This window comes from Canis lupus, chromosome 8 (assembly GCF_048164855.1).
Source record: "Canis lupus baileyi chromosome 8, mCanLup2.hap1, whole genome shotgun sequence".
In the NCBI taxonomy this organism is placed as follows: Eukaryota; Metazoa; Chordata; class Mammalia; order Carnivora; family Canidae; genus Canis; species Canis lupus.
Genome location: NC_132845.1, coordinates 67,573,032 through 67,599,390, shown reverse-complemented (window position 1 = coordinate 67,599,390; position 26,359 = coordinate 67,573,032). Strand labels below are relative to the sequence as shown.

The following is a 26,359-nucleotide window of genomic DNA, read 5'->3' as shown; positions in this document are numbered from 1 at the left end:
GGTCCAAATATTATCAGTGTCTGATTAATTGGTGGTGGTGTGTGAGTCTGTTACACAGTCTTAGTGTTGCTCAATCCTACAATAAAGCCCCAAATCTGTAAACCGAGTACTGGTGATTTTATTGAAAGCATTCTGGCTGATAAAACCATAGGCAGAAAAACACACACACACACACACACACACACACACACACTATAGGCAGGGTTGAGAAGCTATTGTCCTAATTGATGAGATACAAAAGAAAAAACATATAGGAATGAGTTCAGGAGGAAAAGTTAGACGTGAGAAAGAGGCGAGGACAGAAATTGGCTTTGAAACAGCAAATTGTGCACACCCGGAGTTTATGAACATTGGTCCTGGAAGGTCCGCTGCTCCCCTTGAGCCAAAGAACAACTGGATGAGGATGAAAGATACTCTTCTGCTCTGCGTGGAAACACCTGGTCTATAGCTCCAGTTCTATTCTTAAAAATCGAGGAGAAACCAATTGTCATTCCAGTCCACATTACCAAAGTCACCTGAATAGTCTCTCCACATCTAATCTTGCTTCTCAATACATGCTATTTAAAAATTAAGTCTGTTGATGTCACTCTCCTCAGAACCCTTCAGTAACTTCCCTATACCCTGAAATAGACATAAACTCCTTAGCACAGTTTATAAAACCCTGCATCGGGGCATCTGGGTGGCTCAGTTGAACATCTGGATCTCAGTTCAGGTCTTGAACTCAGGGTCCTGAGTTCAAGCTCAGCATTGGGCTCTAGCCTGAATATGGAACCTACTTTTTTTTTTTTTTTTTTTTTTTTTTTATGATAGGCACACAGTGAGAGAGAGAGAGGCAGAGACACAGGCAGAGGGAGAAGCAGGCTCCATGCACCGGGAGCCTGACGTGGGATTCGATCCTGGCTCTCCAGGATCGCGCCCTGGGCCAAAGGCAGGCGCTAAACCGCTGCGCCACCCTGGGATCCCCTGGAACCTACTTTTTAAATTTGGTAAATTAAAATAATAAAGTAAAATATAAAGACCAGCTAAACTGAAATTCTTTTTTTAATTTTTAAATTTTTTTTTATTTTTTTTAACTGTGAAATTCTAATAAGGGTGACTAAACACATCTTTCTGTCATGTGCTGGTCAGATAACATACAATACTACTATTGTTCATAAAGACTTACAAATGAGTGAAAGCACTTCTCAGCTTGAATCTGAAAATCAGGCAGGGAACACACGATTTACCAGCTACTCAGAAATAATCCAGGAATGGTCACAATATTATGAAAGGCAGACTTTACTGTTTTCCCTGATTCTAATTTGTTAGAATTAGGTTTTTTACATTTTTATTTCTCTGATATCCAGAAGTACCTTAAAATTTTTGTTGGCCAGGTGCCTCTAGTGCATAGTCATCACACCTGTGGCAGTACACAGGCACGCCAGAATGGGTATCAGAAGAAAATCCCAGAGACAATAATGGAGCATACTTAAGAGTTGCCAAATTACCAATACTATTGGTGGCAAGAAAAATAATACCAGATGAAAAATCATGGGTGCAAACAACATTGAGTGGAAAAATGATTCAGAAGAATGGGATTCTGAAGGTGAAGAACTTAGCAATGCTGTCATCATTTTACTTTCCTTTTTATCTGAGTACAAAAGTCATTATATCACTTAAGAATACATGATTAAAATTATATCTAAGCTCCCCCTCCCCGCCCCCGCGCGCGCGCTGGCCGTGCCGGGTCCAAAAAAAAAAAAAAAAAAAGAAAATTATATCTAAGTAAGTCAAAAAGGAACCTATTAGTAATATGAAATAAGTAAAGTGAGGGCAGCCCCGGTGGTGCAGTGGTTTGGCGCCGCCTCTAGCCTGGGGTGTGATCCTGGAGACGCGCGATCTGGTCCCACGTAGGGCTCCCTGCATGGAGCCTGCTTCTCCCTCTGCCTGTGTCTCTGCCTCTCTCTCTCTCGCTCTCTGTGACTATCATAAATAAATTTAAAAAAAAAAAGTATTATAACTTCGGCAGTGTTTCTTTATTGGTTAACACAGAAAATAATGCTGCATCATTTAACTTCATGGCACCTTAGAATGGGTGGAACGCTTCAAGTTGTTTACTACTATTTTGTGAGCTGTAAAATGAAAAATTCTGAAATAAGTCATCTCAAATACCTCTTCTTGTTCTGTGGTTTGGTGCTCCTTTGTGTTAAAGCCTGGATTTCAGGGCTGGTGGTGGGCATTGTCAAGCAACCTAAATCAAGGATGCCTGGGTAGCCCAGTTGGTTAAGCATCCAACTCTTGGTCTCAGCTGGGGTCTTGATCTCAGGGTCATGAGTTCAAGCCCTGCATTGGGATCTATGCTGGACAGGGAACCTACATAGAAACAACAAGAGACTTGGATCCATTATTTAAGATCATTATTATTCCACTTGCTGCTCAAGAAAAAGATATAATTTTGAATCTTCAGATCCCAACTGACTTGACTAAGACTGTACTATGCAAACGGAATAAATGAAGTAAGCATCTGAAAAACAAACTTAGAGGCAACAAGGGCCCAGAGCACAGGAAAGAATGTTCTGAGCCCTCAGGGATGCCTTTCTTCTTCCTTTCCAGCTGGGGTTATTAGGCTACATTTGTCTCTTTCCCCAGGAATTTCTTTTACACTCAAACACTATGCTTTTCTGGAAAAGAGTTTGTTTGCCTCCATCCTTGAAATTCAAAATTAGCTCCAATAAACCCACTAGTGGCTCCTACAGGAGCCAGAAATCCTAAACCAAAAATAATAATAATAATAAAATAAATTAAATTAAAATAAATAAATCCTAAACCAGGGCACTTGATATGAGAGTGTTTGAGCTTTCTTGAGCTCAGATTGCTCCAGGTGCAGAGCTCCCTTCAAATTCTCAGAGGAACCAGGGGCACCGGAGTGGCTCAGTCAGTTAGGTATCTGACTCTAGATTTTGGCTCAGATCATGATCTCAGGGTCATGGGATCAGCTGCATCAGGCTTCTCCCCCAGCTCCTGCTCATTCTCTCTTTCAAATAAATAAATAAAATATTAAACAAAAACAATCAATATCATGAAACACAAAGGCAGGCTGAGAAATGTACCATGTCAAAGGAAACTAAAAACACATGAAAATTAATTGTGATGCATAATCTTAGATTGGAAGCTGAATTAGAAAAAAATTTATAAAATACATTACTGGGACAATTTGTAAAATCTAAATATGTTGTATATATTAGATATTCTTATGTATTAATGTCAAATTTGCAAGATTTGGTCATTTTACAGTGGTTATATAAGAGAATACCTCTGTTCTTTAGCATAATATATACTTAAATTTAGTGTGACGCATGCTAAAATGTTTAGGAGTTTAAGTCTTGATGTTGCAACTTTCAAATGATTTGCAAAAATAATAATAATAGCACAAATTATATGTATATATGTGTTTGGATTTACAAACCTCTATAAAAAAATGTGACAGAGGGCAGCCCCTGTGGCGCAGCGGTTTAGCGCCACCAGCAGCCTGGGGTGTGATCCTAGAGACTGGGATCGAGTCCCACCTCGGGCTCCCGCATGGAGCCTGCTTCTCCCTCTGCCTGTGTGTGTGTGTGTGTGTGTGTGTGTGTGTGTGTCTCTATGAGTAAATAAAATCTCTTTTTAAAAAGTGACAGAATGTTTTAAAAAACAATAAATGTAGGTGGGGAGAATACAAGAGTTCCAGGATCCCTGGGTGGCGCAGCGGTTTGGCGCCTGCCTTTGGCCCAGGGCGCGATCCTGGAGACCCGGGATCGAATCCCACGTCGGGCTCCCGGTGCATGGAGCCTGCTTCTCCCTCTGCCTGTGTCTCTGCCTCTCTCCTTCTCTATCATAAATAAATAAAAAAGGAAATTCAAGAACTACATCCTCAGCATAATAAGTTTTGAATCAATATCGCAGTTTTTTTTTTTTTAACCACAACGTTCAGAGGTTCTTTTTTTTTTTTTTAAGATTTTATTTACTTATTTTAGAGAGACAACAGGAGCAGGAGGGGCAGAGAGAAAGAATCTCAAGCAGACTCCACGCTGAGCACGGAGCCCCACGCATTACTCATCCCAGGAACCTGAAATCATGACCTGAGGCGAAGGCAGGAGCTTAACCTCCCGCGTCACCCAGGCGCCCCCTGTTGAGCGGCTGAGAGGAAGCGCAAACCCTGAAAAGTTACGGGTGGTGGGGGAGGGGTAGCAACACATTTTCTTCAAGGTGACACAAATATCAACCAGGGACGTTGCGCCATGCCCATCTAACGACCCAATTAAAAAAAAAAGAAAACAAACAAAAAACCAAACCCTACTCTTCACACCAGAGTGAATTCATTAACGAAGGCTACTCGCGCCCTATTTTACTGTCCTCTCTGAAGCATAGTCCTGATAAGGATAAGAACAGAACGACCTACATGTCGGCTTCTGTGGGGTCCCCGCCCCCTCCGGGTCATCCTCACCCTTCAGCTGAACTGCCGGTCCATTGCTGAGTTGTTCACGAGAAGTGCCCTTGGACTAAAAAAAACAGTCAGAGAAAGCCCGAGGCGGGGAGGTAGCGGGCCGCCGCTTATTTTGTTTCGTTTTACTACCGAATCGAATCAATTCGGGCCGCTAAACAGAAAAGCCACAGCCGTGACCCCGACGTGATTCGAACACGCAACCTTCTGATCTGGAGTCAGACGCGCTACCGTTGCGCCACGAGGTCCTGCACGCTGCACGGTTTTTGTCGTTTAGAAGGACTTGGGTTTCAGCAGGTGTCAGGTGCAGGGTTCAGTTGTCCCCCCTCCCCCCACCCCGCCCGTGTTTTGACTTGGGATTGACTCTGAGCTCTTTGTCCCTAATAGAACCGAGCTATTCAAAGCAAAATGCAAATGTGGGTGAAGCCAGCGAGGAGCTCCGGGCGCGGAGGGTACTCGTGGGCAGGATTTGGGAAGCCCACCTCCCCAGGGGTCTTAGGGAGCGAGGTATGGGAAGCGTCTGTGGAAAATGCCAGTCGCAGCTCCCAGGGGGCAGGGGTGGGGGCGTCAGGGATCCGGGTTGTGTTCAGTCTGAGCCTTTCCGTACGCGGAGCAACGCGAGAATTTGCACCCCAGTTACGCCTGTGGAGGAAGACTATTTCCGCTTCCCAAAAGGGACACTTAGAAGTTTTATTTTTTGCTTTAAAAAAATTAACACATATGCGTTGTAGAAATCTCATCAGATACGAATGCAAACAAAAACAAAACTAGGATATGGGGTGTTGAGCACCTGCAGACACCAGGCTCTGTACATCTTGCCACCTGATGTGATATTTTTTTTTTAATTTTTTTATTTATTTATGATAGTCACACAAAGAGAGAGAGAGAGACAGAGACACAGGCAGAGGGAGAAGCAGGCTCCATGCCTGGGAGCCCGATGTGGGATTCGATCCCGGGTCTCCAGGATCGCGCCCTGGGCCAAAGGCAGGCGCTAAACCACTGCGCCAACCAGGGATCCCTGATGTGATATTTTGGGTTAAAGAACAGGGGATCAGAGAAGGGAGAGTAATGCTTTGTGGCTGGGATGTGGAGCATGACTGTAGATAATACAATTTCGGTAGCAGCGCTCTGCTCATTGATGGTGCTGAGTGAATGGAGCAGAGCTGGCATCAGGGAGATTCTGGACGCAGAAGCCATGTGACAGCCAGGTGTCCCCGACTTGGGCATCATAAAGGTTTTCTGGGTGAAATATCAAGACTGATCTCTCCATATCCTTGCTGGTGTAACAGGAAACCTTCCTCTTCTGAGTTTTAGGACACAGCACACAATGAGGATTTTGAGTTGAGAACAAAGAATTCCCAGTCAAGACTAGTGCTGTTGGGGACGATTTCAACTTAAGACTTGAGGTCTCTGGTTCAATGCTGCCTTTCAGCATGTGCCTTACTTTTTTCTACATATCCAGACCTGCTGGAAGACATTGAGAAGGTTCCATGTCGTTTATAGACGAGCACTCACAGCAAAGCTTCCACTGTAGATGCTGCAGTGAATTTGCTGCAGCGACAGAAGAACCAGCCTTCACTCTGCCAGCATTTCTAAGAGCCAAACTGAGCCACTAAAAGTTGCAACGAGAAAAAAGGTACCTCTTTATTGTTTCAATAATATATTTTATTTTTCAAATACAACACATGATACTAGTCTTAATCTGAGGATATAGAGTTATGGAATGTAAAGGATCTATAGATCTATGTCCTTTTTAAAAAAAAGATTTTATATATTCATGAGAGACACACAGAGAGAGGCAGAGACATAGGTAGAGGGAGAAGCGGGCTCCATGCAAGAAGCCCAATGCGGGACTGGATCCCGGAACTCTGGGATCACGCCCTGAGTCAAAGGCACATGCTCCACCACTGAGCCACCCAGTCATCCTGGTCTATATCCTTTTAATGGGAATAGATTTTAAAGTAACAACAATAGGAGTGCCAGGCTGGTTCAGTGGTAGAGCATGCAGCTCTTGATCTCAGGGCTGTTAAGTTTGAGCCCCACACTGGGTGTAGAAAAATACTTAAAAATAAAATCTTTAAAAAAATTAAGGTAACAGAACAGTTAAGAGAGCACCTCCAAGACACAGACTTGGAGATCATCTCTATGTCTGAAATTTGGGATTCTCCCAAAGCTCCAACCAGAATGTATGGATTTCTATTTCTCCCAGGGAAACTCCTAATACTGAATGCCCTCCCAGGAAGGGATCAACTGGGGGCTTTGCTCCAGATTGAGGTTGGCAGCTTCACTCCCACCTTGACAGCTCTTTGTGGCCTCAGATGATTCAGGGGTATCGGTAGCAGAGATGCTGTTACTCTTTCATTCTAATAATCTTACATTAAAAGAAGAGGGAAAAGGGTAAATGTGTTAAAACAAACAATTCTTTTTTTACTCAACAATCTCAATGAAAAACTGCTACCATTGAATTCTCAAAAATCCCATTCTTATTCAAGAAAAACCATAATCCTTCCCTGGGTGTGTCCTGGGGAGGCTGGGCTCTGCCATTTACCAAGCAGCTTGGTGCCAGCACCTATGGGTTAAGTTTTTGGGAGGCTTATTAGGACATAAATGAAGCACCTTAAATATAGCTCAGATTTAAAACACACCCTCTGCCCTAAAATATGGTTGAAGTAGGGACCTCCAGACGAATAGCCCAACCTTGCCCCGCAAGAGCTCAGATTTGACCTCTATGCCCACGTGGCAGGATCAGACTCCTTGCCTTGTTCTTGATTTTAAAGAGAAACAATCCAGTATTTCACCTTGATGTATGGTTTTCATATAGGTTTTTCATAGTTTACATGAAAAGGGTCTTGAAGACTTTGGGATCAATTTTCAGGAGTTTTCTGGGAATTTAATACATGCTTACTTTAAAAAGCAAGGTGTGGGGGCACCTGGGTGGCTCAGTCAGTTAAGCATCTGCCTTTGGCTCAGGTCATGATCCTGAAGAGGGAGCCTGTTTCTCCCTCTTCCTCTGCCTGCCGCTCCCCCTGCTTGTGCTCGCTCTCTTTCTCTGTCAAATAAATAAATAAAATCTTTTTTTTTAAAGATTTATTTATTTATGATAGACATAGAGAGAGAGAGAGGCAGAGACACAGGAGGAGGGAGAAGCAGGCCCATGCCGGGAGCCTGACGTGGGACTCGATCCCAGGACTCCAGGATCGCGCCCTGGGCCAAAGGCAGACGCTAAACCGCTGAGCCACCCAGGGATCCCCAATAAATAAAATCTTAAAAAAAAAAAAAAGAAAAGGTAAGAAGTAAGGTATGATTCCTCCAGGGGGTTCTGCTGATACTCCGCATAGAGCCAAGAGTGAGGGGCATTGGGAACCAGCTGAAGGTTAGTAGGGCTCTTATGATCCATTTACTGTAAGACCCTTTCCTCAACTGAAGGAGATTCTGATCACTGAGGTGAAGTTTGTTCTCCCTAATGTAGGAACAAGAGAAGGGGGACCTCTCTCACCCCTTATATGCCCTGTCACTGCTTAACATTGCCCATGATGGACCCCCAGAGAGTGGCACAAAACACTGACTCTATTCAACCTCCATCACTGACCTTGGATGTGACCTCACATCACAAATTGCATTGATCCCCACTCCCCAACCATATTAGACGCCTCCAAACCCTCATAACTCAACCTCTCATCCCCGAATTAATCTCAACAGAAGGTCTCAAGCACTCTCTTACAGACCTGTAGTCACTGATGCCTGCAGGCCCAATCTTCAGACCCTGAATTCCTGTTGCTTTCACTGGCCAGTTTCCAAGATTCGCCCATCTGCCTACTCCCAGCATATCCTGCAGGTCAGAATCCACTGCTCCTTCCTCTTCCCCTCAGGACTCTTTAAGACTTTTGAGCCTTTACTGGACTCAGTGGTGAGTCAGAGGTGAAGAGTATTGAACAGGATTGATGATCACAGCAACAGGCACTTTAGTAGTAAATGTTCCCCAAATGAACTGAGTGAAAAAGCTTCTTGGAAAGAGGAGCTTCATTTATCTGTAAAATTGTGATTCTAAGATCTTCTGTCAAGGTGTTTTAAGAATTAAAGAAGATAATGCGATGTATAGCAGGGTGACTATTGTTACTAATACTGTATTGTATATTTGAAGTTGCTGAGAGAGTAGATCCTAAAAGTTCTCATCACAAGAAAAGGTTGTGTGTGTGGTGTTGGATATTAACAGGATGTACTGTGGTGATTGTGGGACCCAGGAAATTGAACAAAATCCCCTACCCCTGGACAACCAGAGCAGGACTGACTCTATTTTGGGCTGCACCCGCCTTGTGCTGACCTGCTTATTACTTAGGGCACTGCCCCGCCCTAATCAAAGACCAGGACACATCCTAATGGGAAATCCGGCTCAGTGGACCAGCATGACTGTGCAACTTTCTGCGTATCCCATTGGCCACTGGCCCCTATAAAGTTGCTAAGCCTCTTAGTCTCGGGGTCCAAGTCCCTGCTCCGCTGCGTCGGGTATACTTGGACCCAGGCTCCAGCTTGTAAATAAACCCTCGTGTGATTGCATCGGTGTCAGCTCCTTGGCGGTTTCTCGGATTCGCGATCTTGGGCACAGCAGTGATCATTTTGCAAATAGCATATATCAAATCATTTTGTTGTACACTTAAAGCTGATATAATGCTATATGTTAAAATTAATTACTTAAAGAAGATAATTCTAACATAACATTTAAGTGGAATACTTGCTATGGGCCACTTGCCTATCCTAAGTATGTTACATTATTAATCTTCTTACATACTCTCTCTGTGGTAGACATTGTTATTATGAATCCCACTTTTCTGGAGAGGAAATGGAAAGACAGAGACTAAGGAAATTGCCCAAAGTGATTTATCTAAGATGCAACAGCCCTGGGAAGAACTCGCTCAGCTTTTCCTTTATTGCCCAGTTAGGCAGAGTTTTGAGTGAACAAGCTCCCTCCACAACTTAGATGGATCAGTTATCCTGGGTCATTCTTGGAGGTGAAAACTTCAAATCCTTCCCTATGTCAATGAAGATTATCTCTAAGAGGACACCTTGTTTTAGGGTGGAGGTGTTTGTACAAGTAGTACCACAGAACTAGTGATTCGCTCTTTTTTTCCTGCACATGTATTCTTTTTTACTGACATATAACATTGAATCAGTTTAAGATACATGATATAACGATTTGATATATGTATACATTGTGCTGCTCCATTCTTTTATAGACATACATTTTATTCAGTTTCCCACATAGCTGCTCAGCGCCAACTACACCCAATGCCATGTTATGAGCTATGAAGTGTAACTGTCAGGAACAATCCTGAGACTTCCCACAATGAAAAACATAGAATTTTGAATAAAAACGCAGTTCTTACCTCGTGGTTAGGTTTCCTTCATGGGGTTCTGAAATTGTATTAATGGTGTCTGCACCGGAACGCACTTGCAGCTGGACCTGTCCTGGGGAGTACATCTCTGGAATAAGCTGAACCCCTCACTCGTCCATTAACTGAAACCTTGGCTTGTGAATGTATAAAATCCTAGCTCTGGCCCTAGGCCCTCCACCCTCCACCCGAGGGAGTGGCCATCACAGCGCTTCCCTCCGGCCCCTCTCTGGGGCCTTCCAGGCTCAGGCGGCGCCTAGTCCCCCACGCGGCCCAGGTGGCGGGCACTAAGGAGGGGACGCAGATGCCACCGGCTCCTCCTTCCCTCGTGCTGGTAAGCCCCCCACGGGCGGCAGTCTCCACTGCTCCCCGCCCCGGCTCTCCAATTCACGCGGCAGTTCCAGGGCCTCCCCAGAAGACCAGCGCTGCCCGCCCCCAGGCTCTCCCCCTCCCAGCTGCGACCTCAGATCGGACCCTCGGACCCGACCCCGACCGGGCACGTGCTGAGTTCAAACCAACAGCTCAGTGACAGACGAGGGCTCCCTGGGCGAATTCAGCGGAGAAGTCCTAAGTAGGGAGGACGCCCCGCCCCGCCTCGCCCCCGCCCCGCATTGGGTCGGGAAGTTCTGCTGCTCCCTGCGCCACTGGTGGGGGCTCAGATCCCACCAAGGAAGGCCCATCCCGGGAGGGTTGGAGTTATAGACCTAGGTGCGAGGCCAGGGCCTCCCCCCACTCCGGTTGCTCCGGACCAGGGGCCCAAAGCTGGGGGTACGCTGTGTCTAAGGCTCAGTTATACCCCAGACACCGTCTTTGGTCAACAAGCTCCCTAAGGAATAATTAGTTAATTAATTAACTCTCTTTGAAGAGGGTTCAAGGACGCAGGAAACCATTTCAAGGCAGAAGAGGAAGGGATTCTGGAGAATCGCCTGGGAGACTCAACCCTCACGCCCCCGGGGAGTTCTGGCGGGGCTTGCCTAGCGGTGGAAGGAGCCTGCGGGGAGCCGACCGCTGAAGGTGGGCCGGGGGCGCGCTTCCACCTGCCCAGTGCAGGGATCTGCTCCCGGGAGGCTGGGACCGTGGGGCGCAGGGGAGGGGAGGGTGGAAGAGAACTTAGCTGCTCCCCTCCTCCTGGGGAAGAATGTTACAGTCCCGAACACGGGTGATCGCCACATCTCGATCGATGACTGTCGGGGAGCTCTCTTCCCACTTTGCGCATCGATTGCCCCTTCTCAATCCTCGCGCTGGCGCCCAGAAGTCTAGGCTGTGGGGTGGCCCCTCCCAAGACGCAGCCACTTACCCATCTCCCTTTCCCCGGATGCGGGGCGGAGAGGGGAGCAGACTATCACCTGTGGGCTAAAATCACCCAAACTGAGGATGGGAAGTGGGTTCCACTGCAAAGGGAGCACGTGCACAGGGGCAAGAGCGACGCTGCCTCCGCACCTGGCTGGTCTTGAAATCTGTTTGTTTGTTCCTGGGTTTGTTTGTTTGTATTCTCTCCACCCAGGAGGGGCTGGAATCCCCGTCCCCGAGATTCAGAGTTGCATGCTCCTCTGACTGAGCCAGCCAGGCGCCCCTGGTCTTGAAATTTTGCAGGGTGTACTAATGGGCACTACACGAAAACTGCCAGGGAGCAAGGAAGGGGAAGGCTAGTGCAGCCGCAGGCAAGGCAGGTTGGAAAGGCCCCTCGGGTTCCGCCGGCGCAGTTCTGCACAGATTGTCGTCTGGGCGGGGAAGGTGAACAGGAGCTGCGGGATGGGGAAGGGTTAGGGCCAGAAAGAGGAAAACTGCTGGGGGTCCTGAGGGTTCTGAGGTGTAAATCCACTAAATAGCCTTGATATTTGGGCAAAAGATGACTTCTCTGTGGGAGTCAGGTGGAGATGGGACTAACACCAAGTCTCATTGTGTGCCCCCACACACACACCTCAGCTGAGGATGGGGGCTGGGGAGCCCAGGTCACCAGAGCCTGTACTGGACACAGTCTGGCTGCTCAGCCCAGGCCCTTTGGCTGCTGTCCTCCTACTGGTCCCTTTCTTTCTGGAGCCGTTTAAAGCTGACTCTACAGAGGCCACCACTGCAGCCCACAGCTTCTCTTCTGAGTCTCACGCATAGACTTGGGTTCCCACCTCTCACCCCTATCTACTTTCTCTACCCTTGAAGAAGCCAAAGAAAAGGGGCACCTGTGTGGCTCAATGTTTGAGTGTCTGCCTTTGGCTCAGGTTGTGATCCCCTAGTCGTTGGATCAAGTCCCGCATCAGGCTCCCCGCAGGGAGCCTGCTTCTCCCTCTGCCTATGTCTCTGGCTCTCTCTCTCTGTGTCTCCCATGAATAAATAAATAAAATCCTTAAAAAAAAAAAAAAGAAGAAGAAGAAGCCAAAGAAAAATCAGAGAAACACCACGCGGAGCCCCATTGGCTCTGGAAGGAAATACCAACATTCCAATGCTGGCAGAATAGTGACAACAGGAAGCACGTCACCAGAATGAAGGACAATGTGAGCCAGTGACCTCAGCCTTATGGGAAATCTCAGAAAACTTGGCTGACAAGGGAAATGGAAGCCAGGGTGTGAAAGTGCTGTCCGCAGTAAAAATCTGTTTGCAGAACACCAGAGTGAAAAAGAGCCTCAGAAGGAACAGATATTATTTCTCATAACAAGTCTTTTGCAGCTTTTGAAAAAGGTGCAGACCTCTTCCCAATCCAGGGGAGACTAAAGGGGTCACGTGGGCAGGGTCTGGAGGACCTTGAGGATCTGAATCTGACAAGTCCTCACTGCATGTGGCACAAACCAGAGAGGAAAATGTAAGCTGAATCTTAAAATAACAACAACAACAACAATAATCAGAGCCCTAATGAGCACTGTGATTAGAGTTTCTGGGTCTGCAATAGGAGGAGAAAGAAAAAGAAAGAGAATGCCACATGCTCAGACTCATGCAGCTTCTTCTCTTCTCCATGGGAGCTGATGAATGAACGTGTGAGTCCCCACTAATGATTTCTTCATGGAGGAGTTGCACAAAGGGCATCCCCCACCCCACATGATATTAACATTTACCCTGCCCAGCACACTTGGGAGGCAGTGTGTCCTTCATGGGGTCCTATCCATGCTTCTTGTGCTCCCTGAATCTCCCTGAGCTGTGTAAGGCCTCCCTCCACCGCTCTGGTATCTTGAAGAAAGTAAACACTAGGGTGGGTTTCCTAAAGGAATCTGAGTAATGACTCATTATCACGTTTTTGCCTTGAACAGGCTTATTCCCATTGACCTGGCATCCCAACAGATCCAACTACCCTACCTTTGCATGGGGACCTCCACACAACATCAAAGTAGGAAGGGCTTCATAAAATTTTTCCCCTAGCATTTAATCATGAAAATGTTGAAACAATGGGAGATTAATTTGACAGATAACACCTGTTTCTTCACAACATTAATTCTGTCATTAGCATTTTTTTTTTTTTTTTTAGCTTTTTAAAGAGAGAGGGCACAAGCAGGGGGAACTGCAGGCAGAGGGAGAGGGAGAAGCAGGCTTCTGGTGGAGCAGAGAATGATGTGGGACTCAATCCCAGGACCCTGAGATCATGACCAGAGCTGAAGGCAGACGCTTAACCTACTGAGCCACCCAAGAGCCCCTGTCATTAACAATTAAACATACTTGCTTTATCACATACCCCCCAGCCCATCAACCCATATCATTGTTTGTACCCATTTCAAAGAAAATTGCAGACACCAGCACATTTTTCCTTAAATAATCCAGAATGCCTACTAACTGGAGTTCAATATATCTACAGTATTCTTTTCAGTTAAAATTTGCTTACAATGAAATGCATGTATCCTTTTTTTAAAAAAACAATATTTTATTTATTTATTCACGAGAGACACAAAAAGGCAGAAACATAGGCAGAGGGAGAAGCAGGCTCCTCTCAGGGAGCCTGATGTGGGACTCGATTCCAGGACCCTGGTATCACAACCCGAGCCAAAGGCAGGCGCTCAACCACTGAGCAACCCAAGCATCCCAAAACGCATGTATCCTAAGTGATGAGGTTTTTTTGTTTTGTTTTGCTCTATTTTCTTTTTTAAAGATTTTATTTATTTGTTCATGGGAAACACAGAGAGAGGCAGAGACATAGGCAGAGGGAGAAGCAGGCTCCACGCAGGGAGCCTGATGTGGGACTCGATCCAAGGACCACGGGATCACGCCTCGAGACAAAGGCAGATGTTCAACCACTGAGCCACCCAGACGTCCAGTGTTTTGTTTTGTTTTAAAGATTTTATTTATTTGAGAGAGACAGAGCATGCACGCAAGAGTGGGGGAGGGTGGGGGCAGCGGCAGAGGGAGAGGGAGAAGCAGACTTCCAGCTGAGCAGAGCCCTATAAGGGACTCAATCCCAGGACCCTGGGATCATGACTTGAGCCAAAGACAGATCCTTAGCTGACTGAACAACCCAGGCGCCCTAAGTGATGAATTTTAACATTTATGTAACATAAACCTCTATGAAGTTATAGAACAATAGGCTTTGTCCCACAAAATTTTCTTATGTCCCTTCCTTGTCTATCCCCACCTTCACCCCCCCACCCTCCAAAAAATCTGTTCTGATTTTTTTCAGTGTGAATGAATTTTTGCCTCATCAACTTCATATTGAGTTTAACCACCAATGGCCAAGGATTTAATCAAGTATTCCTGTGTAGTAAGCCTCCAACAAAACCCAAAATGATGGGGTTCTGAAAACTTCTAGGTTGGTGAACACATGGAGGTTCAAGGAGAGTGGTGTGCTCAGAGACAGCGTGGGAGCTCCTTGCCCCTTCCCCATACTTTGTCCTGTGCATCTCTTTTATCTGGTTGTTCCTGAGTAATATCCTTTCTTTTTTTTTTTTTAAGATTTATTTATTCATGAAAGACACACAGAGAGAGAGGCAGAGACACAGGCAGAGGGAGAAGCAGGCCCATGCAGGGAGCCTGACGTAGGACTTGATCCCGGGACTCCAGGATCATGCCCCAGGCAGAAGGCAGGCGCTAAACTGCTGAGCCACCCACGGAATCCCAGTAATATCCTTTCATAGTAAACCAGTGAGCTAGTAAATAAAATGTTTCTCTGAGTTCAGGAAGGGTGGAAGTCATTGGAACCTCCTGTCTATAGCTGATGGGTCAGAAACCATTTATCTCAAGGCACCTCGGTAGATCAGCGGTTGAGTGTCTGCCTTTGGCTCGGGTAGTGATCCTGGGGTCCTGGGATCGAGTCCCACATCAGGCTCCACACAGGAAGACTGCTTCTCCCTCTGCCTATGTCTCTGGCTCTTTCTCTGTGTCTCTCATGAATAAATAAAACCTTAAAGAAAAAAAGAAGAAGGAGAAGAAGAAGAAAGAATCCATTTTTCTCAAGTGGGAATGGGGACCCCCAGCTAATTTCAGAGACATGCTTGGTGGTCAAGTGAAAAACCTACATGTTGGGATTGGTGTCAGAATCAGAATTATGTATTGGGAATATAAGGCCAGAGGGGAAAACTTGGCCATGGTCACACAAGCCCTGGTATATTCCAGAAAGCAGCTACTACCATCAGTGATTCATCTCTCTGCTGTGTCCTCCTCCTGGTCATGGCTCAGAGGCATCTGGGACTGTTGGGACATTCTTACTCCATCTCCTTGGGTTCCCTGTATCCATTTTATATCATAGAGAGCAGCATCCAAGCTCTAGGGATGGAGAAAGGGGACTGATTTTATCTTTCACTCTTGGCTTGGGCTTAGGCTCTGAGCAGGTCTGAGAGGGGAACTAGAGCACATTTCTGACTCCCAGGAGGAACTTGGCATGGCCCTTCATTTTCCCCAAGTGTTCGCTTGAAGAGATTAACTCCATCGTCTGGAATTCACTGTCGGCTGGACACTATGTGGGAGCAGGAACCGTCCCAGTGAATTAAACATAATGGGTAGAGTGAAGATAGGGTGTCCCCTCCACCCTCTGTTCTCTCCAATTCCAGTGTAGACTCTAGGAGACCTTAGAGTCATCCCTTGTGCAGGCTCCAGATGGGATCCTACACACTCCTTCCCCCCAGTGTCCAGCACCAAAGAACACATTATGGTCAAGGGGCAGAATGCCTGGATAAGCAGGTCACTTGTATGGTGGCCTCCTGGGAATACTCCTCTGACTTGCTCCATCTCACCTGCTTTTGGACAGAAATGGTTCTTGGAACAAACTCAGTGCTGGGTTCCTGTCCCAGGGTTATTTATTCCTTGGGCTCCAGAGAGAAAGTTTTGTATGTATCTGGGCCTATAAATGATTCTGTGCATGTGTGTGTTCCCATCCAATAGCTTTCATTTATTTCTTCCATGTTCCTCTTTCCCTTCTCAGCTGCTGCTCACATTACTCGTGTGGGGGTTGAGAGTTTTCCTCTGCAGGCCACTGCTCCCATCTAGGACAGCGCTGTGACCAGGAGGTCTTGCTTGGCATGCCTCTGTCACCCTCACCCCGCACACTCCCCAGCTCTGCAGGGTGGGGCCACGTGCACATGTGGGCTGCATCTGCGTCCCTGGGAGCCTGGTTTCTGGTTCTCCCGAGAGCTATTGCCCCTTCCTGAGGACTGTAGCCCCTCCGCACAGAGCCCAGGTCGGGGCGTCCTGAACCCCAAGCTGCCAAGGCAAAAGCCTCACCCCCACGTGGGCTCCCTTCTGGGTCTGAGGCTTGTTTACTGTCACCATGGAAACCACCTGCTCCGCGTGGGCGGGACTCCGAAGGCTGGGTGGGAGTCCTGGAACCAGGAGAGAGGATGCTGTCCCCAGCCCTTTTTTTTTTTTAATTTTTTTTTAATTTTTTATTTATTTATGATAGGCACACAGTGAGAGAGACAGAGACACAGGCAGAGGGAGAAGCAGGCTCCATGCACCGGGAGCCTGACGTGGGATTTGATCCTGGGTCTCCAGGATCCAGCCCTGGGCCAAAGGCAGGCGCTAAACCGCTGCGCCACCCAGGGATCCCTGTCCCCAGCCCTTGCTGGAAGGTCTTCCACTTGATTTAACTTCGGGCTTGACCTTGAGCCCTGACCTCCCCGGAAAGCACGGCACAGGAGGCATTTTTTTTTTTATTAATAAAAAAAAAGATTTTATTTATTCATGAGACACACAGAGAGAGAGGCAGAGACATAGGCAGAGGGAGAAAGAAGCAGGCTCCCTGCAGGGAGCCCAGTGTGAGGCTAGATTCCAGGACCTGGGACCTCAGGATCTCAACCTGAGCCAAAGGCAGACATTCAACCGCTGAGCCACCCAGGTGCCCCAAAAGGTCCCTTTGTGATGCTCCCAGAGCCTCAACCGCTGACTGGCCAGATTTATGAAAAGCAACTATAAAAGCCCAGGTGGCAGGCCAGCTCAGAGAGAGGGGTCTCCAGCTCTGGGCCTTCTGCTGGTCCCTTCCTTCCAGAGGCCGTTTAAAGCTAACTCTGCTGAGGAATCCAACCTATCCTAGCCTGTAGTCCTTTTCACAGGCACAGACTCAGATCTTGCATTAATCGCACCCACTGGCCCCTCTGACACCATGTTCCCCATCTCTGCCCAGGGCTGGGGCTGCTGTGCCCCGCACTTGTGTCTCTGGAATCCAGCCCTCAGTTCCAGGCTGCCCAGCAGCCCTGCTAACACCTGCAGCTCTGGTCCGCTGTGGCCATCCATCTGGAGCCACCGGGGAGCTGTTGAGTCCCGATTTCCTGAGCCCTGGGAGTGAGAGTCGCCTCTATAGAAATGAGAAATTGGGTGTGTCAGTGCCTCTGTGTGAAGCCCTGCAGGTAAGGGACAGTCCCAATTTCAGGAGAGGAAAGAGTCCCAATGGCAACCTCTAAACCACTGGAGAATACCCTGTGTTTGAGATGAAATGAACAAAAAACAGCTCAAAAGCCATTCAGGATTGACAACCATATTCTTTGTTGTTATAGCTTTTGTGAATGTGTTTTGTTTCATGCAATCATTTTTTTAAAGATTTATTCATTTATTTATTTATGCATGAGAGAGAGAGAGAGAGAGAGAGGCAGAGACACAGGCAGAGGGAGAAGCAGGCTCCATGCCGGGAGCCCGACGCGGGACTCGATCCCGGGACTCCAGGATTGCGCCCTGGGCCAAAGGCAGGCGCCAAACCGCTGAGCCACCCAGGGATCCCCTGAGCCACCCAGGGATCCCCTCAAGTTGAGAAAGTTCCACTCTGTTCCTAGTTTGCTGAGAGTTTTTATCATGAATGGGTGTTGGATTTTATCATGAATGGTGTTTTGCAGTGTTATTTGGATGTGTCCTGCATGTGCATCAGACAGGTCAGTCTGGCACCTGGGTAATTATTTACTCTAGTTCAGTTCTCAAACCTGTGGTATGCAGGTTGGGGTCAGAGCCATACATTATCAGCTTGGTGGGGAGCCCATAGTTTATACAGAACTGTAGGGGATACTAAAAATACAACCTTACTAAAGGAAAATTTTATACGAACAAAACACCAAAGGCCATCATTTAATAAGGATATTTTATTTTATTTTATTTTTTTTAAATGTTGGTTTATTTATTATTTATGATAGTCACAGAGAGAGGCAGAGACACAGGCAGAGGGAGAAGCAGGCTCCATGCACCAGGAGCCCGACGTGGGATTCGATCCTGGATCTCCAGGATCGCGCCCTGAGCCAAAGGCAGGTGCCAAACCACTGCGCCACCCAGGGATCCCTTAATAAGGATATTTTAACATTCCCCTCTGATATTATCCACTTGTAAGCATTTTGTCTTTAAATAATTATTTAGAAATCATAAATACCATATTGAGTCACCTGGCTGGTTCAGTCAGTAGAGCATGTGACTCTTGATCTCAGGCTGTGAGTTCAAGCCCCATGTTGGGTGTAGAACCTACTTTATAAATAAATAAATAAATAAATACATCCGTACATACATACATACATACCATTTCAGAATCAATTTTACTTAAGTAATATAGCTTTCATTTTTGCCTAATCCTTTCAATCACTATCTTATTTTTATTTTTTTTAAAGATTTTATTCACTTATTTGAGAGAGTGTGTGAGAGAGAAAGTACCAGCAGGAGGAGGAGGGTGGGCAGAAGGAGAGGGAGAAGCAGACCTCTGCCGAGCAGGGAGCCCAATGTGGGGCTCAATCCCAGGACCCTGGGACGGTGACCTGAACCAAGACAGATGCCCAACCAACTGAGCCACCCGGGCGCCCCTCAGTCACTACTTTAAATATTGCATTGTGAGCCATCGAAGATATTATGCCAGTATCTTAATTCTCTCAATTATTACATAATTCTTGCTTCTGCAGTAAGGAATTAAAGTTTACAGTACCCAACCCCAACTCTGACTCACATGCAGGGTTTCATTAACACAAACGTCACATCTGGAAAACATCCCAATAGATTTCTCAGTACTAATTCCCTGAGAAAGTATACTCTTTGATATTTTTGAAACTCTTTTTCAGTAATTCCTACCCTGGAAATTGTCAGAGCCAATTGTCATGGGAACATGACAATCACATTCCAGTATAAAATGAAATCACTTCACCAGGTCCCTTAGATCCAGTCATCCCCCACACCCAACGCAGCCTGTCTATTCCAATCACCAACATGCTGGGGCTGGCAAACAGCTCACATGAGTCCCCTCTGCCCATGTGCTGAGAGTAACAGGGACAGATTCTTCTGGAGAATTATCATTTAATTCTATTTACATCTCTTCTTTAGGTTCCTGTTATGGACTACATGTTTGTGTCTTCTTTTTTTTTTAAGATTTTATTTATTGATTCATGAGAGACACACACAGAGAGGCAGAGACACAGGCAGAGGGAGAAGCAGGATCCCTTCAGGGAGCCCAATGCAGGACTCCATCCCAGGACCCCAGGATCATGACCTGAACCAAAGTCAGATGCTCAACTGCTGAACCACCCAGGCGTCCCCATGTTTGTATCTTCTAAAAATTCCTATGTTGAGGGGTGCCTGGGTAGCTCAGTTGTTGAACACCCCACTCTTGGTTTCAGCTCAGGTCATGATCTCAGGGTCATGAGATCAAGCACATCATTGGGCTCTTAACCCAGGGGGCAGTCTGCTTGAAGATTCTCTCCCTCTGCCCCTTCCCCCACACTCTGATACATGCTCTCTCTCTCTCAAATAAACAAATAGGGGGGCAGCCCGGGTGGCTCAGTGGTTTAGCGCCACCTTCAGCCCAGGGCGTAATCCTGGGGACCTGGGATCGAGTCCCATGTGGGGCTCCCTGCGTGGAGCCTGCTTCTCCCTCTGCCTGTGTCTCTGCCTCTCTCTCTGCCTCTCTCTCTCTCTGTCTCTCGTGAATAATAATAATAATAAAAATCAAATAAACAAATAGGGATCTCTGGGTGGCTCAGCGGTTTAGTGCCCGCCTTCGGCTCAGGGTGTGATCCTGGAGTCCCGGGATCGGGTCCCACATCCAGCTCCCTGTGTGGAGCCTACTTCTCCCTCTGCCTGTCTCTCTCTCTCTCATGAGTAAATAAATAAAATCTTTAAAAACATATTCAAATAAACAAATACATCTTTAAAAAAATATGGGGCACCTGGGTGGTTCAGTCAGCTAAGCACCAACTCTTTGTTTTGATTCAGGTCATGATCTTAGGGTTGTGAGATCCAGCCCCGTGTGGGGCTCCACAATCAGCACTCAGCACAGAGTTTGCTTAAGGCTCTCTTTCCCTCTCCCTTGACCCCCTTCTCACCCCATGCTCTCTTTCTTTCCAGAAATAAATATATCTTTAAAAAATTCACATGTTGGGATCCCTGGGTGGCGCAGCGGTTTGGCGCCTGCCTTTGGCCCAGGGCGCGATCCTGGGGACCTGGGATCGAATCCCACTCGGGCTCCTGGTGCATGGAGCCTGCTTCTCCCTCTGCCTGTGTCTCTGTCTCTCTCTCTCTCTGTGTGTGACTATCACAAATAAATAAAAATTAAATAAATAAATAAATAAATAAATAAATAAATAAATAAATAAATAAATAAAACATTAAAAAAAAAATTTCACATGTTGGGCAGCCCCGATGGCCCAGCGGTTTGGCACCGCCTTCAGCCTGGGGTATGATCCTGGAGACCCAGGATCCAGTCCCACGTCATGCTCCCTGCATAGAGCCTGCTTCTCCCTCTGCCTGTGTCTCTGCCTCTTTCTCTGTGTGTCTTTCATGAATAAACATAGTCTTTAAAAAAAAAATTCACATGTTGAACCCCTACTCCTCAATGCCATGGCATTGGGAGGAGGGGTCTTTGGGAGGTAATTAAGTCATGAGGGTGGAGTCTTCATGATGGAATTAGCACCTTTGTAAAAGACACAAAAAAGAGGCTCTCTGCCATGTGAGGATACAATGAGAAGGCAGCCATCTGCAAACTAGGAAAAGAGCCCTCACCAAGAGTCAAATCTGCAGGCACCTTGATCTTGAACTTACGGTCTCCAGAACTATGAGAAATAAGTTTCTGTTTAAGCAACCCAGTCTATGGTAATTTGTTAGAACCACTCAAACAAAGACAGTCCTGTTTATTATTATTTTGCAATCTAAGATTGTGTATTTCTCTATTTTTACACACATTAACACCTTCCTTCCCATTACCTTTCATTGATCTCTTCATCATTTAATAATTTGATAATTTAGGAGCAGCTGGGTGGTTCAGCTGGTTGAGTGTCTGCCTTCGGCTCAGATCATGATCCCAGGACATGATCAAGCCCCACATTGGGCTCCCTGCTCAGCTGGGAGCCTGCTTCTCCCTCTCACTGCCTGCTGCTCTCCCTGCTTGTGTTCTGTCAAATAAATAACATCTTTAAAATAAAAAATAACAATTTGATATTTTGTACCATTTTCCTTGCTTTTCAGTTGTTTTCAATATTATTTGTCTACAACACTGTCTCTTGAATTCTCTTCAAATGTGCTATATTTTTGTTGATTCCCATTTAAAAAATTTTCAGCCACCTTTTACAATTTATTTTTATGTTCCCTCATCTCTCATTTTGTTTTCATGATCTGTGGTATAAATTTCATTTCTAATCTTTGTACTTTTTAAAAGAAGGGCACCTGGGTGGCTCAGTCAGTTGTATCTGGCTCTTGATCTCAGGGTCATAGGTTCAAGCCCTGTTCCACAGTGAGCATGGAGCCTACTTAAAGAAAATAAAAATAAAAAATAAATAAAATTAACTTGTTTTCTTATGTTCTTTTAATCTGCTCTCTCCCTTGTCACCATCCTTCTGTACTATTTCCTTTTAATTGCATATAAATCAGATCCTCCAGGATTTTTTCACTTTTCAACTCCTCTCACCTCACCACCTGTGTATCAGGCATATCCTCTCTGCACTAACCCTTAATGCTTCCTTGCCATTAGAACTTTGCTTCGCCCTCACTCTATGATATATATATATATATTTATTTTTTATTTTTTATTTTTAGACCTTTTCCTTATTATACTAGAAATGCACTTGGGGCCTTATTCCCCTTTGGTGTGCTAAGATGCCATGATGAGGTGCTCCTTGCATTTCTGACATACTGAACATAGGGACTTCTTCAATTGCTATCTCTGTGATTCTTTCATTTATTGTTCTGTTCCTCGTACAACAATTTAACAAACACCAATTGAACATCTTGAATGAGACAGCCAGACTTTGAGTTCAGAAACAGAGCTTTATTTTAAGGAGCTCAATTTATAGTGGAAGAGGCAGAAAAGTAAGCTGACCACTGATGGGTATTAACTACCACAGTGTACTTGGCAATAAAAAAAGTATCACAAGGAATCTTGTTTGATAAGTGAAGGTAATGATCCCTCCCTGCCTCCCACCCCCAGCACCACCTAGGATGAGACAATGATCACAATGGCCTTTGTTAACTTGTAAGGAGCTCCCTGTTATGGGGCAGTTTTTCCTGGCAAGAAGCACCCCTATTATTTCTGTGGTGAGAAGAAAGATCGTTCAAGGTTGCCAAACCTGGAATGGTCACAGCTTTTTGTCTAACAGAGAACTGCCCCATTCCCTCTGCAAACCAGATCCCAGTGTCACTCCAGAAATGCAAATCCCTTTAAAACAAGTCTTAATGAGGGGCACCTGGGTGGCTCAGTTGGTTAAGTGTCTGACTCTTGATTTCAGGTCAGGTCATGATCTCAGGGTTGTGATTGAGCTCCACACTGGGCATGCTTAAGAGTCTCCCTCTCCCTTTCCCTCTGCCCCTCCCTTCTCTCTCCTCTTAAATAAATAAATAAATAAATAAATAAATAAATAAATAAATAAAGTGTTAATGGGTATGATACCTCCTACTTCCACACTCCCATGCATTGCTGGTGACAACTTGTTGAACTTATCAGGACTTGAGAAGAAATTTTCCAGCAACACATGAGCATGGTATCCAAAGCTACCTTGAAAAGCACTGGACTTTTGTCTTTGTTCTAAGAATAGAAAGGAAAGAAAAGGTATTTCAAATGAATTAAACTTCTATGAGGAGACAAATGTCAAGAAAATGGATCTCTGCTCCATTGAGGAATGTGTTTTCTTGATGGATCTATGAAGGGAGTAGATTACAACCCTCTGGGACTGAGCCTCTCGCCCAGGGGGTTTATGCATTGCACTAAAGACAGCAAGATCCTGGGGTTCATCCCTTCCTTGTCCCTGTTTTCTTCTGAAGATGAATGGCTAGGACTTCGAAATCATGGGTCTTGGGGAAATCTGTGCATTCTGACTCCAGGCTTTGTTTGCACTCCTGTTTTTTCACATAACCATAAATCCTTATTTATTTGTTTGTTTATTTCATACTTAGGCTCCTTCTTGAATAGGGAAGAAAATAGTGGAATCCTAAAGTTCCCTGAGGCAGGCAGCTCCCCTGAGCTGAGCTCCTTACTTTAGAGAAGGAAGTGAAGTTCGGGGAATCAAAGCATCTTGCCCAAGTCAGAATTTCTTAACCAGGAATGGTTATCGTGGCCTTTTCAGAAAAAACCAAAATGGTGGTGAAGCATCACTGTGCTTGGAAAAGTGGAGGAAATAAGGGTTAGAGCTGTATACCCCTAGCGTCTTCCTCCCCCCCGCCCCAGCGTCTCCCCCCCCCCGCCACCAGCGTCTTCCTCCCCCTCCCCCGTCTTCAGAGCCCAGTCCAGGGCTGGGATACATATCCTATGCTTCTGTAAGTTCCCAGAACAATTTTTAAAATCTACTTATTTATGATAGTCACAGAGAGAGAGAGACACACACAGAGAGAGACAGAGACACAGGCAGAGGGAGAAGCAGGCTCCATGCAGGGAGCCCGATGTGGGACTCGATTCCTGGTCTCCAGGATCGCGCCCGGGGCCAAAGGCAGGCGCCAAACCGCTGCGCCACCCAGGGATCCCCTCCCAGAACAATTTTAAGGAGATAAAGGTTAGAAAGCCAGGATGCTCTTTTCTCATTTCCCATTTTTGGGTCCCTGCCAGCCTCTTCCCTCCTAGGATGGGAAGGCCAGGCTGAGCTCTACCATCACCTTCCCGCCCCCCCATTCTCCTATTCCCCCACCCCCATCCTCCTCTCCCTACTGCAGAGTCCCGAGGCTGTGCCCTCCAGGGACTTCGCCCTTCATCCTATGGTGCGCTTGCAGTTCTAGACTCGCACTGGTCGCGACCCGCTTCCCAGGAACCCCTGCTTCCCGCGCCGCCGCGCAGCGGCGCGTCGCTCCCTACCCAGCAGTCCTTGCGCGGTCCGGCAGAGCGGACACCCAGGACTCCAAGATGGCTTCGCCCGGTGAGTACGTGGACCTGGTTAAGGTTGCAAGGTTGAGGGCAGCAGCCGTGATGCGAGGTTCCGGGCTCACGGCTGCGCTGGGAGGGAGGGAGTCGGGGCTGCGGAGCCGCCTTCCCTTCGTTCAGGGCTTTCCCTGCGGCCTCACCGGAGGCGCACCCAGCCCTTTTCCCAGGGTCCTGCACCGTCCGACGCTTCTCTGCTCGCTCAGCCGCGCCGTCCGCCTGCCCAAGGCCCTGCGTCTCTCGGCTGCAGCGGGGAGGGTCAGGGCAGCCGAGGGACGCGTCTGCGAGCTTGGGAATGCACCACCTCCAGCCACCCTTCCTCTTCGCTGAACAATATTGACCCCGCCGCCACCTAGGCGCTTTGTGTTTGAACCCTGCGCGCAGCTTCTTCCCTTCTTCCCAAAGCTGAAGCTCAAATTAAGCTCCAGGAGGAGCGAATGCCTAGGACTGTGCCTGATACCGAGGAAGGTTGGACGCATATATGTTGAATACGCTTTGAATAGGCTTAGGGAGGTGGAGCGACTTACTCAAGGTCACAACTAGTGAGAGGGCTGAGCTGGGCTGCTAAAGAGGAGTCTGGGGCCTCATGGCAAACTGAGCTTTAATCACAAGGATGGCATTACGATCTGCAGGCTTTTCAGTGACATGCGTGTATAAATCTACACTTACCAGACTCTGCACACTGATTTTTTGTTGGTTTTCGTCTTTGTTTTTGTTTTAGTACGGAAACCATATTTTAGCCCTAGATCCTCTCACAGTAGCCTTGTCAGTAGGTCCCTGTCTGGAACATTGATCTCATTTTAAAGATGAAAATAACAATCAGAGATGGAGTGTGGCCTGCTTGAGGCAGAGTTTTGATTAACCTACGTGTGTTTTACCCAACTTCTATATGCTTAATATCAGCCTGGAGACATGAAGAGGGGATCAGAAAACATGAGAATGATGCTGCTTTTCCCATCTGTAAAATCAGGCTTGAGATTATTTATCAGCGGCAGTTATGTTGTTTAAAGAGGACATGTGAAAAGGAGGCACTGAGACTTGGCATCTTTTAAGTAGAGTGAAGTGATGAGTACTGTGGACTAAGCATTTAAACAACTGGGTACATATAAGGTACTGGAAAGACTGCCTGGCCCTCTGTTGAGTGCTGGTCATTCCAGCTTCCACCCCGTAACCTCTGAGCAGGGTCATGTCACATCTGGCCCTTTTAGTATGACTCTAGGTGATGGAGTTGTGTTCAAGTCTCTTAAGTACTGACCATCTTTTAGATGGTGTCTGTTGCCAAAGCATAAAGCCACTAGTTCACTAGCAAATAAAGTGATGGGAATATGAATTAGCAGCAGATGAGATTGGGTAAGCAAACTGGCCCGTGGGCTAGATTTCCTGTGGTCTGTTTTTGGCCTGTGAGCTGAGAATGGTTAAAAAAAAAAAAGGGATCCCTGGGTGGCGCAGGGGTTTGGCGCCTGCCTTTGGCCCAGGGCGCAATCCTGGAGACCCGGGATCGAATCCCACGTTGGGCTCCCTGCATGGAGCCTGCTTCTCCCTCTGCCTGTGTCTATGCCTTTCTCTCTATGTGTCTCTCATGAATAAATAAATAAAATCTTAAAAAAAAAAAAAAGGAAACCCTCTTTATGTGTATAAATATATGGAAAAATGAATTTTAAATTGTTGGCTGTTTTCTCCCGTGATGTGCCAGGGCACCGTGCCAGCCTCTGAATGTGGTCATGAGGATGCAGAGTATGTTTTCGTAGTTTGTGGGCTCAGAAGTGACCCAATTTTGTTTTGTTTTCAGTTACCTTTTACCAGTGAAAAATACTTTGACTTAAG

The 26,359-nt window shown here is 46.5% G+C and overlaps 1 protein-coding gene, 3 long non-coding RNA genes and 1 other non-coding gene across 9 annotated transcripts in view; 2 read left to right on the top strand and 3 right to left on the bottom strand.

Moving 5' to 3' along the window:
* Nucleotides 1-187: 187 nt before the first annotated feature.
* LOC140638953 (uncharacterized) lies at nt 188-4,739 on the bottom strand. 2 transcript variants are annotated; one of them, XR_012035879.1, is made up of 3 exons: nt 4,418-4,739; nt 2,152-2,352; nt 188-461 (listed from the first exon to the last, which is right to left on the bottom strand). It is a non-coding gene; the product is annotated as an uncharacterized lncRNA (long non-coding RNA). The 2 variants fall into 2 exon arrangements; XR_012035880.1 differs by having other exon boundaries at nt 4,463-4,735.
* On the bottom strand, nt 4,636-4,707 carry TRNAW-CCA (transfer RNA tryptophan (anticodon CCA)). Its single transcript has one exon. It is a non-coding gene; the product is annotated as a tRNA-Trp (tRNA).
* Nucleotides 4,740-4,837: 98 nt separating the features above from the next.
* Nucleotides 4,838-9,789, top strand: LOC140638950 (uncharacterized). The gene is made up of 3 exons (XR_012035875.1): nt 4,838-4,966; nt 5,922-6,095; nt 6,669-9,789. It is a non-coding gene; the product is annotated as an uncharacterized lncRNA (long non-coding RNA).
* LOC140638952 (uncharacterized) lies at nt 5,483-10,395 on the bottom strand. Its single transcript, XR_012035878.1, has 3 exons — nt 9,841-10,395; nt 6,754-6,830; nt 5,483-6,071 (listed from the first exon to the last, which is right to left on the bottom strand). It is a non-coding gene; the product is annotated as an uncharacterized lncRNA (long non-coding RNA).
* The window catches only part of LOC140638930 (ATP synthase subunit f, mitochondrial), a 57,430-nt gene continuing 41,150 nt past the window's right edge, over nt 10,080-26,359 (top strand). For 2 of the 4 annotated variants that reach the window (XM_072837069.1, XM_072837066.1), the window contains exons 1-2: nt 23,921-23,943; nt 24,391-24,533. In XM_072837069.1, coding sequence (XP_072693170.1) covers nt 23,936-23,943; nt 24,391-24,533 — 151 coding nt within the window. In that variant the 5' untranslated portion in view covers nt 23,921-23,935. Of the gene's footprint in view, nt 10,181-10,711; nt 10,861-23,918; nt 24,177-24,390; nt 24,534-26,359 lie in introns of those variants that run through there. The other 2 variants (XM_072837067.1, XM_072837068.1) reach the window with 2 other exon arrangements.